Source organism: Cicer arietinum, chromosome 4 (assembly GCF_000331145.2).
Source record: "Cicer arietinum cultivar CDC Frontier isolate Library 1 chromosome 4, Cicar.CDCFrontier_v2.0, whole genome shotgun sequence".
Taxonomy (NCBI): Eukaryota; Viridiplantae; Streptophyta; class Magnoliopsida; order Fabales; family Fabaceae; genus Cicer; species Cicer arietinum.
Genome location: NC_021163.2, coordinates 13,870,876 through 13,883,504, shown reverse-complemented (window position 1 = coordinate 13,883,504; position 12,629 = coordinate 13,870,876). Strand labels below are relative to the sequence as shown.

General features: G+C 28.3%; 2 protein-coding genes across 2 annotated transcripts; both read left to right on the top strand.

Moving 5' to 3' along the window:
• Positions 1-3,819: 3,819 nt before the first annotated feature.
• LOC101508445 (homeobox-leucine zipper protein MERISTEM L1-like) lies at positions 3,820-9,076 on the top strand. Its single transcript, XM_073367247.1, has 11 exons — positions 3,820-4,028; positions 4,207-4,324; positions 4,697-4,909; positions 5,056-5,460; positions 5,559-5,660; positions 5,930-6,139; positions 6,655-6,838; positions 7,442-7,716; positions 7,991-8,086; positions 8,242-8,599; positions 8,914-9,076. Exons 1-10 carry the CDS (start codon positions 3,820-3,822, stop codon positions 8,587-8,589), a joined length of 2,160 nt encoding a protein of 719 aa, XP_073223348.1. The 3' UTR covers positions 8,590-8,599; positions 8,914-9,076.
• Positions 9,077-10,908: 1,832 nt separating this feature from the next.
• On the top strand, positions 10,909-12,285 carry LOC101504159 (uncharacterized GPI-anchored protein At3g06035-like). The gene is made up of 2 exons (XM_004496712.4): positions 10,909-11,115; positions 11,503-12,285. Exons 1-2 carry the CDS (start codon positions 11,025-11,027, stop codon positions 12,009-12,011), a joined length of 600 nt encoding a protein of 199 aa, XP_004496769.1. The 5' UTR covers positions 10,909-11,024; the 3' UTR covers positions 12,012-12,285.
• Positions 12,286-12,629: the final 344 nt, after the last annotated feature.

Here is a 12,629-nt window from a genome sequence, read left to right as displayed (position 1 = left end):
TTGTGGCATGTTTATGGGCCAATCTAATTCCCATGTCATTATTTTGTTCCCTTTATAAGCAAAAAATATTATTGGATTCTGCAATCAGTCATTATGGTTGAATCAAATACACACTTATTTCGATATGGAAGTGTATTTTGAACATAGTAATAATGGAAGCGTCTCGTACATTTATGCAGAGTATCTTACTAGTTTCTAGTTAAAAGCCACATGTATGCACCTTATGAACAAAATACTACTATTAACAACAGTTATCAAATTAGTGAGATCCGACCAAATCTAAAATTAAAATAAGAGACTTTTAGTAAAAGTTATAAAACTTTAAAATCAAGCTTTAACTTCAAATTTAGATAAGAGATTAAAAATGTATTTTAAATTATAATATAAAAATTATTTTAATTTGTATATACAGGGTAAATTTTTTTGCATCGTTGATTAACTATATATTCATCATGTCTTAAAATCGTTTTACTTTAATCTTATATGATTGATTGATTATAATTTGTTGATAATATTAAATGTATTATATCAATTATATATGAAAATTAAACTAAAAAAATATTGTATTTCCCTTTTTGCATTTTACAAAATAACTTTTTTCTTCTTGAAAATACTAATTACATTTAATGCATTGATAATATTAGATCATATTTTTGAATAAAAAATTTGATTTTTTGATTTTAATTTTTTAAACCCATGTTTTACTTTGACTAAAACTTTGTAACTCACGTTATTATAATGTTGGTTATATTTAACCAGTTAAACGGAAAATTGTATTTTTATAAGTGTGTTTCTAGAGTACTGTATTATAGATAAAATTTTAAACAATAGTTATAGTTTATTGTATGAAATATAAATATGAAATAAATAATTTTCATTGGTCAATTAATACAAAAATTATCCTCAAAAGTCAATTAATTAAAAGAAGAACACTTATTATTTATTTGTTTCTGTCTCAAATAGGCATGGTAACGGGACATAGATATGTTTTATCTCATCCACTGCACCCGCCCCCATTTTATAACGGGGTAAAATTTAAGCTCCATCCTCGTCTGCATTCGGATATCTTTGTCCACAACCACACCCGCTTCTATTTTATAGTGGAGGTGAAGTTTAAGCCCCTACCCCCGTCGGCATTCGGGTTTCTCCGCCCACATATGCACCCATTCATATATATAAAATTATAAATTTAAAAATCATATATATTATAATTAACGTAATAAAATAATTATTATTAAATAATAATAAAATTAAAAAATATTTTCTATAGAGATAAGATTATAATTTTTAATATTTAAAAAAATATATGTATATGTATATAAAATTTAAAAATTACAATAATATTACTTGAGGGATGAATTCGAGTTCGCGTTAAGGGTGGATATCACCACTCTCAAATCTGTCCCCGCTCTCGAATTTTAATTTCAAGAAAAATCTACACCCACACATCCAATTAAAACGGATTTTCCTCGTCCAAATCAAGATGAAATTGAATAAGTAGCGGCAAAAATGAGTTATACTGTCATCCCTAGTTTCAGATATCTTCTACGTATAAATGGGTGGAAAGATTATATAATACACAAACTTATAAATTATTGTATAAATCAAGAAGCTTTTGTTCCAGTAGGCCAAATCAAATACAAAAGTTCAAATGCGATAATGATAATTTTTTTATATATACGTATATATATTTGTCTATTAATTTATATTATGGAAATAATAAAATAAACACACGAGTCATTTGTTTATCATCCATCAATTAATTAGAAAATAACTTTCAAATATCAATTAATTAAAAATGAGATATGTATTTCATTAATAATTTGTTTCTTTAGTGTTTTCTAACTAAAAAAATTAAAAAAATTATAATATAATTATAATTTTCTGTATAAATTATATATAAAACAAATGTTGCTTAGAGGTTAATTAGTTAAAAAATAATCTTTTACAAATTAACTAATTAAAAGAAAAATATATATTTTATTAATAATACATTTGTTGAATATTTTTAGATAAAAATTGTGAAAAATTATAATACAAAATTTATTGTATACATTATATACAGGACAAATATTTATTAACAATCATCTAAATTTTAATAATATTTCATATTTAAATTTTAAATATTATAATATCTATCTTAAAATGGTAACAAACAACTCGTAATGCACACAAATACATGAATATTATGTTTGTTTTTTAATAAAAAATTTGATTTTTTTTTTATTAACCCATATTTCTCTTTGACTGAAATTTGGTAACACACGTTTTTAGAATGTTGGTTATATTTTCCTTAAAGGCTTAAAATAATAATGCATTATACATCTTTTAAGCTTTTTTTCGAGTGACAAAAACGTCATACATTTGCATATAATGATACTTTGTCACCTTATTTAATGAATATTTTTAAAAAATAATTAAATAATGTGGGGCAACTTATCATTTGAATTTGTGTATAAAATATTTTACACCAATAGTTTACTAAAATTGATTTCTTTATACAAACTAAAGTTAATAAAGTAATTGTAGACCAAAAAAGTTAATAAAATAATTAAATTGTATATTAAATTGTAAAATTATGATTTACTTAATAAAATGTGCTTACATATGATATTCTTCAAATTTATTTACACTATTGTAAAATTGTGTAAAGCTCATAAAATCACGAAAGATCACAAACTAATGTAGAATAATTTTACGCTAATTGATTCAAATCAAAATTCTATTTATTTATTTAGTTGATCTATTTCTCTTTAGGATTGATATAAAATTAATGTTGATGTTGTGGGTTCAGATAATAATTTTTAAAGAGTTGACATTGTTATTAGAGATGTTGAGGGGTTTCACTTGAATGTGGCACATGTTTTTGTCTAACTCTTCAATTTACTTTTATAATGAGTTTTCACAATATTGTGGTCAAAGGAGATTTATTTAACGTTCTTTTGTAAACTATTCCTATGTTTGTTTACTTATTGCTGATTGTTATAACATTAACACTCATTTTTTAAGTGTTGAATTTTGCAAATGAAAATAATTGCAAATATTTCTTCACATGTTTTAGCTAAATTTATTAAACTCATGGTATGAACAAACACTAGAAATCTTTCAATGCAAGAGCAAGAAAGGCATGGAGGGCATGTGTCTCCTGCTGAGAGGGATGAGTAAAGAAGAGAAGACTCTATTCACAACATACACTACAAATGCAATTTCTCTCACTGCATTTATACAGTTCCTTAAATTATGTTACACCTGCAGAATATGCTTTGCTATCTAACACATGCACATCATCAAAATGGCTTCTTATCTGCTCTTTCTCCTTTTTTTGTCTTTTTCTCTACATCACTACCTTGTATTCAGTGAAGATAATGAGAGACAAAGACAGAGGTACCTGTTCAAATTTCAAACCTCAGTGTTAGTGAGCGTTATACTCTTTTTTATTTTATATATATAATTATTTTTCTTTTTCTTTTTTCCAGGTTTTATGTATCAACTATGTCAAATTGTCAACCCTTTTTCAATTTTGTTTTATCTTTTCTCAATTTTCCTTTTCCTTTTTTCAAAGAAAACGTCACAGCATTAAGGTTGAACATATCCTTCCAAAGTCAATGTGCCTTCAAATAGCTTAACCACTAAGAACCTTACTTACACAATATTGTTCATTTTTCTTCTTGCACTCACCCAATTTCTTCATCAAATATTAGGTAAATTCTTCTTCCTTTCTTTCATTTCTCGCTTTTAATTATCTTCTTCTTATAAAAGTAATAAGAACTAATTCAAGCTTTTTTCACTTCTAGTTTTGACAATTGGAGAATCACAACAATGTGTTACTCGAAATCCAAAGTGCGCCATCCTCAACCACAAAAACAACAATTGACCACTTCCTCAACAAGTGATTCCGAAAGAACAAACGAAAATGAAGATTCTGGAAACGAAGCTCCTCCTTCTACCGAAGACCAAAATCACAACAAGCAACCTAAAAAAAGAGTCTACAAACGCCACACACAGCCACAAATAAGAGAGATGGAAGCGTATGAGTCACCTTTTTAATTGTCTCATAAAATATATTATTTTAAAATTTAGATCAGATAAATTAACTTTTTTGATAATTTTTTTCTCTGTTTATATATATCATTCTAGAAGGAGTTTTTAACAAGTGCAAGATGAATTAATTTACTTATTCAACATTATTAATCTTGATATGTCCAGCTTCTTTAAGAATAACCCTCACCCTGATGAGAGGCAAAGGAAACAACTGGGTCGTGAGTTAGGGCTTGGACCTATGCAGATCAAGTTTTGGTTCCAAAACAAGCGTACCCAAATGAAGGTAAAGGAGAATCAAACCCTCTTCAAACATGTGATCCTACGTGCATGATGATAACTTCAAATCAAATTTGGATATCCTTTAATTTATATTATTATAAAATTTATGTAGCCAACTAATTATATTGTATATTTATCATTAAAAAAGTGATCGTCAAATATAGTCTTGGTTCAAAGGCAGGCTTTGTCATTTTTAGTAAATTTTAATAAAATATTATATTTATTTTTGAATTTTTATTATTATAAAAAATTATATTCTATTAAAAATGATAAGGGTCCACCCTTGACTATTTGTTGAATAGAGGTCTATATTAAACGAATCCAAGAAAAAATTGAAGTATATATAGAATATTTTGGATTGTCATAAATAAAATACAAATTGGTGAAAATGCAGGTTCAAATGGAACGTCAAGAGAAGTATTTTTTGAAAGAGGAGAATGAGAGACTTCGTGCTGAGATTGAAATGTATAAGGAGGCAATAAACAAAGCAACATGTCCAAAATGTGAATGTCATTTTTGTGTTGATGGAATGTCATTTCATGAGTACCACCACCTTAAGATGATTGAGTATGCCCGATTAAAGGCACAGGTATGTTTACTTCTATAATCAAATTGCTTCCTCACTTTCTCCAATAATATTTAATGTATCTATATTAATTGCAGCATTATGTAAAGAATTATATATTTCCTTCTTGGTTGAACTAATTACAATTATGTTTTGGTTTGATGCCATAGGCTCAAATGATGGCAGGAACAGTGCCTATAGATGTTGGAAATCATGAGGGTTGTTCCTATTCTAACATTGGTCAAATGTCTGCACCCTCGTTTGAAGTTGGAAGTGGCAGTGGTAACTATTCAAATTCAATCATGATAGAAGAAATGCGTGTTGATTCTAACAATCTCATGATTGTGGAACTAGCAGTTGTTGCAATGGAGGAATTGACAACATTGGCTCTTGCTGGATCCCCTTTATGGATTCCTAGTAACTACAAGGAAATTCTTAATGAAGCTGAATACACAAGATTTTTCCCTAATAATGTAATAGGTCCAAAACTCATAGGGTTAAAATCTGAAGCTTCAAGGGAATCAGTCACTGTTCCCATGAATTCTATTAACCTCATTGAGGTTCTTATGGATGTGGTCAGTAATAGCTAGCAGCATACACACAAAAATTAATCTTGTTGGGTGATTTTTTAAGTGTGTATATAATAATAATTATTTTTTTACAATGATTTCAGAATCAATGGTCAACTATGTTTTATGGTATTGTTTCAAACGCAATGACAATTGATGTCCTGTCACCTGGAGTATCAGGAAATTACAATGGAGCCTTACAAGTGGTATGTATAAAATGTTGTCATTTTTTTATTTTATATAAATTATTTTTTATTTATTCATATCAACTCTATACGATATTTAATGAAAATAATTTATAATTTATATAAAAAATAATATTTTTACTTTTGACTAAAAATAATATTTTCACTTTATTTTGTATTTTATTATATCCAATAATGAGCACTTATGCACTATAAATTTTTAATAAAACCAAACATACTAATTGAGTGAAAATGGATTAATTTGTATTTGATAAAATGTGTTTTTTCAGATGTCAGCTGATTTTCAAGTTCCTTCACCACTTGTTTCTGCACGTGAAAATCATTTCATTAGGTACTGTAAGCAGTACCAACAAGGAGTATGGGCTGTGGTTGATGTTTCTTTGGATCATTTGTGTCCTAGTAGTAGTAGTACAACCAGAAGAAGCAGAAGACGACCCTCTGGTTGTTTAATTCAAGAATTACAAAATGGTTGCTCAAAGGTACATTGCATTCTATTAATTATTATATTTAAATATATTTTTTATTTATGCAAATATATCATTTTCTATTTGGAATATCTGTAACAATATTTTTTATTTTTTATTATTTACGTATGTATTACTTTTTGTTTTTTTTATCCTTATTATTTTGTTTAAATCTTTGTAAAATTAGTCTATATTTTTATATACAATATTTGTTTTAGTCATTTAAATATAAACTATATAAAGACAAAAATAAATATTAAGCACAAATAAAAAGATTAATTAATTTCAACATGAATACATTTTTTTGGGAATAAAAAAACAAAACAAACAAGTACCAAAATTTTGTATATTTACGAGCATCAAATTTTTTTTTTTCATTGATTAAAATTAAAAAGATATATTTGCATGAAACAAAAACAATATTTATGAATTAAAATTCTTCAATGGTCCACATCTTTTAGAATGATTTGATAATGATAAAGCTTTAGGTTATATTTTAATAACGAAAATGAATTGTATGTCTTGTTCAGGTTACATGGGTGGAACATGTAGAAGTAGATGAGAGCACAGTAGCGTCAAATCAATCTTATAAGTCTCTAATAACTTCTGGGCTTGCCTTTGGAGCTATACGATGGGTGGCATCATTAGATAGACAATGTGAACGTCTTGCTATTTCAATGACAATCAACATACCACCTGCAGCAGACCATTTTGGTATATATATCATCTTACTTATTTCTCTTATGCTTCATTCTTCTTCAAGATATAATTTCTTTTTATAAATTCTTACCACAAATAAGGAAGTTTTTAATCTCTATAAATTTTTAAATTTTAGTTTTTGTAAATTTTGTACATATGTGAGTCTCTGCGCAATTATTCTGCAACAAATTTTAATCTCTACTGAAATGAGATATATTTAATTGTTTTTTAATTTTTGAATGATATTTTGCAACCATATTTATGATATATTAAAAAGTTCATCCAAAAAAATTTAATTCTTTTTAAGTTTAGATGAATTAAATATGAATTTTTTAAATATCAAAAACTCAATAATATAAAAGTAAAGAAAATATAGACATAGAAATTAAACACTAAGAACATTTTTTTGCTTAAGAACGTTTATAATATTTTAAACATATTATCAAAAAAATCATTTAAAAATACATATTTTACATTTTAACAAAAGACTAAAACTACTTGCAGTATAATTTTATAAAGACTAGAAGATTTTTTCTTATGAGAATTAAAAACTAAAATTTGAAATGTTATAGGGGAATAATTAGATGAGTTAAATGTGAAATATATATATGATTGCAGCTATGAATAGTCTTCAAAGAAGGAAGAGCTTGATGAGGCTGACAGATAGAATGAAAGTGTATTTTTCAACTGTGGCTGGTTCTTCTATACCAAATTGTTGGGAAGTGCTAACGTCTAATTCAAATGATGTAAGGGTGATGATTAAAAGGAGTATCCGTGAACCGGGAACCAATACCGGTTCCGGTCTAATTCTTAGTGCTGGAACTTCTCTCTGGCTTCCGGTTCTTCCAAAGAGGCTTTTCGATTTTCTTCGAAGTCAAAACTCAAGAAGTGAGGTATATTGTATAATTATATATATGATACTGTATTTAGACTTCTACCTCGTCTATTTTCGACAATAGATATTATACTATTGAGTTTCCATACTAATTCTCAGCTAATGAAATAAATGTGCAATTACAAGCGCATGCATGCACGGTTGCATCTTATTAGCTTATTATAATAGTTTGATTATTGCATATTGGAGCTTAAACTTTGTTTGGCTAGCTCAGCTATAATATATAAATTTGTATCTATATATAAGTTTATTCTTTTTGTTGAATTTTGCAGTGGGATATTATCTCCATCGGAGGTATAATTCAAGAAATGGCACACATACCAAATGGTCAAGATCCTGCCAACTGTGTCTCTTTAATTCGTGTAAAAGTAAGTATAGTACATAATTAAATCCAATATTACTATGGATATTGTAAGTGGCAGATCTTACTATCACGATCTACTGAGATTCAGCACTTATCAGATCACTTTGATTTATTAAAATAAAAAATAATTAAGATTACATATTCTAAATGAATTTGCAGAGTGCAGATTGCAGTCAAAACAACATGGTTTTACTTCAAGAGAATAGCACTGATAGCACAGGGTCGTATGTAATATATGCTCCTGTAGATTATGGCGCAATGAATGTAGTGATGAATGGTGGTGATCCAGATTGTGTTGTTATGCTTCCTTCGGGTTTTGTGATTCTCCCAGATGGTGTTCCATTGAACAATGGAGGAGGTTGTCTACTAACAATTTCTTTTCAGATATTGATAGATTCAAATCCTAACGCAACTATACAAAATGGCTCAGTGCAATCTGTTATCGGTTTGATTAAGAACACTGTTGAACGGATCAAAATTGCATTGGCTTTTGACAGGACCCCCTAATTGCAATCTTGTAAGTAAATTGACCACTAGCCTCTATATTAATCAAAATTCATTTCCATTTATCAATTTTGTCGGTTACACCTAATTTTTTTTTGGTTACACATTTTATTTTCATTTACCTCCAAAAAATAACCTTTTATACGTGTATTAGATTCACATATTTTTTTAATGAAGTTTACATAAACTATATGGCTATGTGGGTGTAATTTAAAATAAAATGTGTAACTAGCAGAATTGTTCATTTGTTATCGTGTTAAGTGTGAGTAAATGGCAATTAGTTGCTTTAGAACAAATTAATTGAAATATATATTTTTTCTAATGCAGTTATAGGAATAAAGGACAAAGTAGTAGCCAGGTTGGGATCGTGGTGCATACTCAAGTGTTGAATGAGACCTGCATAGACATTTTTATATTACTGTGTGATAGAGATGAAAAAACTTATTTTCAGTATATTTCTTTTCCTTTTGCGTTCCTTTTATGTTGAGACTATTTTGTTATAATAACAATTACAAATTTGCATAATTAAATAGTTTCTTTTGATAATTTGTGCGATCTCACCTAAATAGTAGTAATATGTTTAGTTGCATAGTATCTTGAAATTACTAAATTTTTATATCTCTTTTAAACAAAGTCTCAGCCTTCAAGCATTATGGATTGAGAAATACGATTCATAGTGTATTCTATTGAAAGTGATCAATCAACGAGTACTTTAAAACTAGGACAATTTTTATTTTTACAAATTCATAACTATGACAAAGTAGCAAAAACAAAAAGGTGTATTTCATATTCTCCATAACTCAATCATTATTTAGAGAAGATTTGAATTCATATTGAGATGTGTGTGCTCTTGAAGTTTAGAGATTTAGATTGCCTTCATTCAATGAAAGCAATACACACATTTATGTTGTTAAGGAATTTTGCTATGTGTGTGTTCTCTCTTAGAATGTAGACAATCCATATCCAAATTTTAGTGAACGAGTAGAGGGAATATGCATGAATTAATGTACTAAAATTTATCAATTGATTTCTATTTATATTACAAGATAGATTCTATCTGTTTGTTAATGACATTCTATGATTCTTTTTATAAATAGGATCAAACTTGATACACTAAAATTTATCACATTCACATACATTACATAGACCCTAGTAATACATTCAATATATATATATAAACTGAATATTGCTACTAATATGTTACTTTTTTTTTTTTGAAATACATGTTTTTTTTATTCTTAGAAAAGATGATAAATACTACTTTAAATAGACGTACAATTATAGAATCTCAAATTTAAACTCAAAACAATAACGATTCTGAAATTTGTGAGCTTAATTACTGATATGTTACTTTATTAGTACATAAAGAGAAAAGTCTTTGAATTTATTATTTTTTACCAAAGGAAAGTGGCGTCTTTAATATCATGTGGTAGCTCATAAATCTATTTATTTGATATTTTATTTTTCCTGTATATTCATTTCTGTTATGTTTTAGTTCCATTCACTTCTATCAACAAATAGTTATAATACTTATAATTTCCCTTCTATAGAAACTTTATTTTCTTTTATAAGCATGCTCTTCATGGTGGTTTAAATTGGAGAAGATTTAGGCATTTCATTGGATTGAGTACTTCAACGGTGCATTACCTACTAACTCTAGTTTTTATTGAAAGATAAATTGTTACTATTCTTTTAATAAATATTTGGTGGTTTCCTTTTTTCTCTTCTAAAATTTTTTCAAAAGTGGAAATGTATATTTTACTTAGATCATCTGTCAAATATTCTCTACACTTTCTGATGTGTTTATCTCTCTCACCAATATTTCTTCTCTTTGTTACTTTTTCTATATTTTTGTCTCTCTCTTTCATTCTTTCCGCAAGATCTACCCACTTATTTTACACATTCAAATTGACTAGTCTAAATATAATTTAAGAAGTTTCAAAAATATTGAAAGAGAGAAGAAACCGCCAAAATATATTATTTTCCTTAATTTTGAAATAGTATATAGTTCCTCCAAACTCAAATATAAGTAAAAATTAATTAAAAAAAAATTATTCTAAAATTTAAACTAACGTTCTTCGATTAATTTTTACTTATATTTAAGAAGAGTATTTTTAAAGACATTTATGAGCATTAACCTAATATAATTGCTGTGAATTGAATGCATGCAAGAAAGAGACACTGGAACAGCTGTCCTCGTAAACAAACACAAATCTGACACTGAAACATGGCCAAAAGCGTTGCCATGTCTTACCGTTGCAATGTCTTCCTCAGTGTCAGTATGATGTCTATTGCATCTAGCTTCTGCTTCAAGAAACAGTAAATCACCCAGTACAAGCAAACTTAGGTTCCAACCACATATAGAATCCAAAGGTAGTAAGTGTTTTTATGTTGTGGAATTCTGGTTCCTTCTGGTATAACTCAGCTGCAAAAAAAAAATGGTGTTGCCTAAACTCTCTCTGCTCTTCTGGATTCTCCTTTCTTCATATGCTATTCTCTTGATAAATTCTCCAGTTAAATGTGATGATGGTGAGTACTTACTGATCTTTAATTTTGTAATGTTTTTATCATTTGTGTTGTGCTGGACCATATTTTGAATTGGTTTACAAACTAAAAAATGCAATTGTCAAAATTCAGGATTTGTATTCATTGCAGTCATGAGATCTGAGTCATTGGATGAAGATCACATGACTCATTTCATGTTCAAAAAATCAGATTCAAAACAATAATCTTAGTTGATTGGTCTTCATCAAACAACTCCGATCTCACAACTGCAATGATCACATCATATATCAACAGTGTCATGATGTCTCTTAAACATTATCCTGTGACATTTTTCCGAACACATGCATATATATACACAATGAAACTGATATCTTGAAACTGCGCTTACTTTGTTCAAATGTTTTTCTGCAGATGAGAAAGATAATCTTTATCAAGGTATCAACAAGTATCGATCATCGTTAAACTTGAAAGCTCTTACAAAAAATAAAAATGCAGATTGTCTTGCTGATAAAATAGCTGACCAATTCAAGAATCAACTATGTACAAATACCACAGGTGCTAATACAGTACCAGGTACAGAACCTCAATTCTCAAACTACCCAAACCTGTTAGCTAAATGCCAATTAGCTATTTCTGACACAAGAGATGGAACTGTAATGCCTGCTTGTGTTCCCGGACTAGCTTCAAGCCTTGTCCTCGCTAATTTCACCAAATCTCTCTACTCAGAGAATCTCAATGACACGAAATATACAGGTATCGGTATCGGTTCAGAAGATAACTGGATTGTTGTTGTCTTGACCACTGACACTCCTACAGGAAACTTTGCTCCATATAGTTCTAATGCTGCTAATTTGATTTCCAAAGTTGGAATGATTTACTGCTCAATACTCTTGTTAGCTGGCAAAAGTTTCCTGTCATGAAAACTAGAGGATGGCTATTGGCAATGCTTCATTGTTACAATTTTGTTATCAATCAGAAACGCATGCTACCGCTACTAAGGTTTTACTGAATAAGGTTAAAATGGAAACAATGAAGATAACTTCTTTCATTATTTCTGTCAGAAAAAACTTGTGTCGCTATTGTTTAATAGCATAATTGTCTATTGAATGCTAGAGTAAGAAAAGTAGGAGTGTTGTTCCCAAACGGTTGTTATTGTTGTCATTGTTATCAATAATATCATTTTTGAGCTTGGAAGTTCAGACTTTGCAAAATGATTGGAAGTGCATAACACAATGCTAAACTACTAACAAAAAAAAAAAGGCTATCGCATTAACAAGTATATTCTCCTTCAAAAAAATAAAACAAGTATATTCAAGTTTGAGGTCTTGATGAGAAAAAATCATATTAGAAGAGAAAGAAACCATTATCTGAATTTTTATTTTTTGCATTCCTAACACTTGCATTCAGTACACCTGCCACTATTTTACCTCTATAGCAATCAAAGTCAATTTTATCATATCCTTGGATGAGAAATTATTTCTAATATATTCATTCATCACAAATTCAAGATGCTTTCAATTTGGGGGGATTGGCAGACA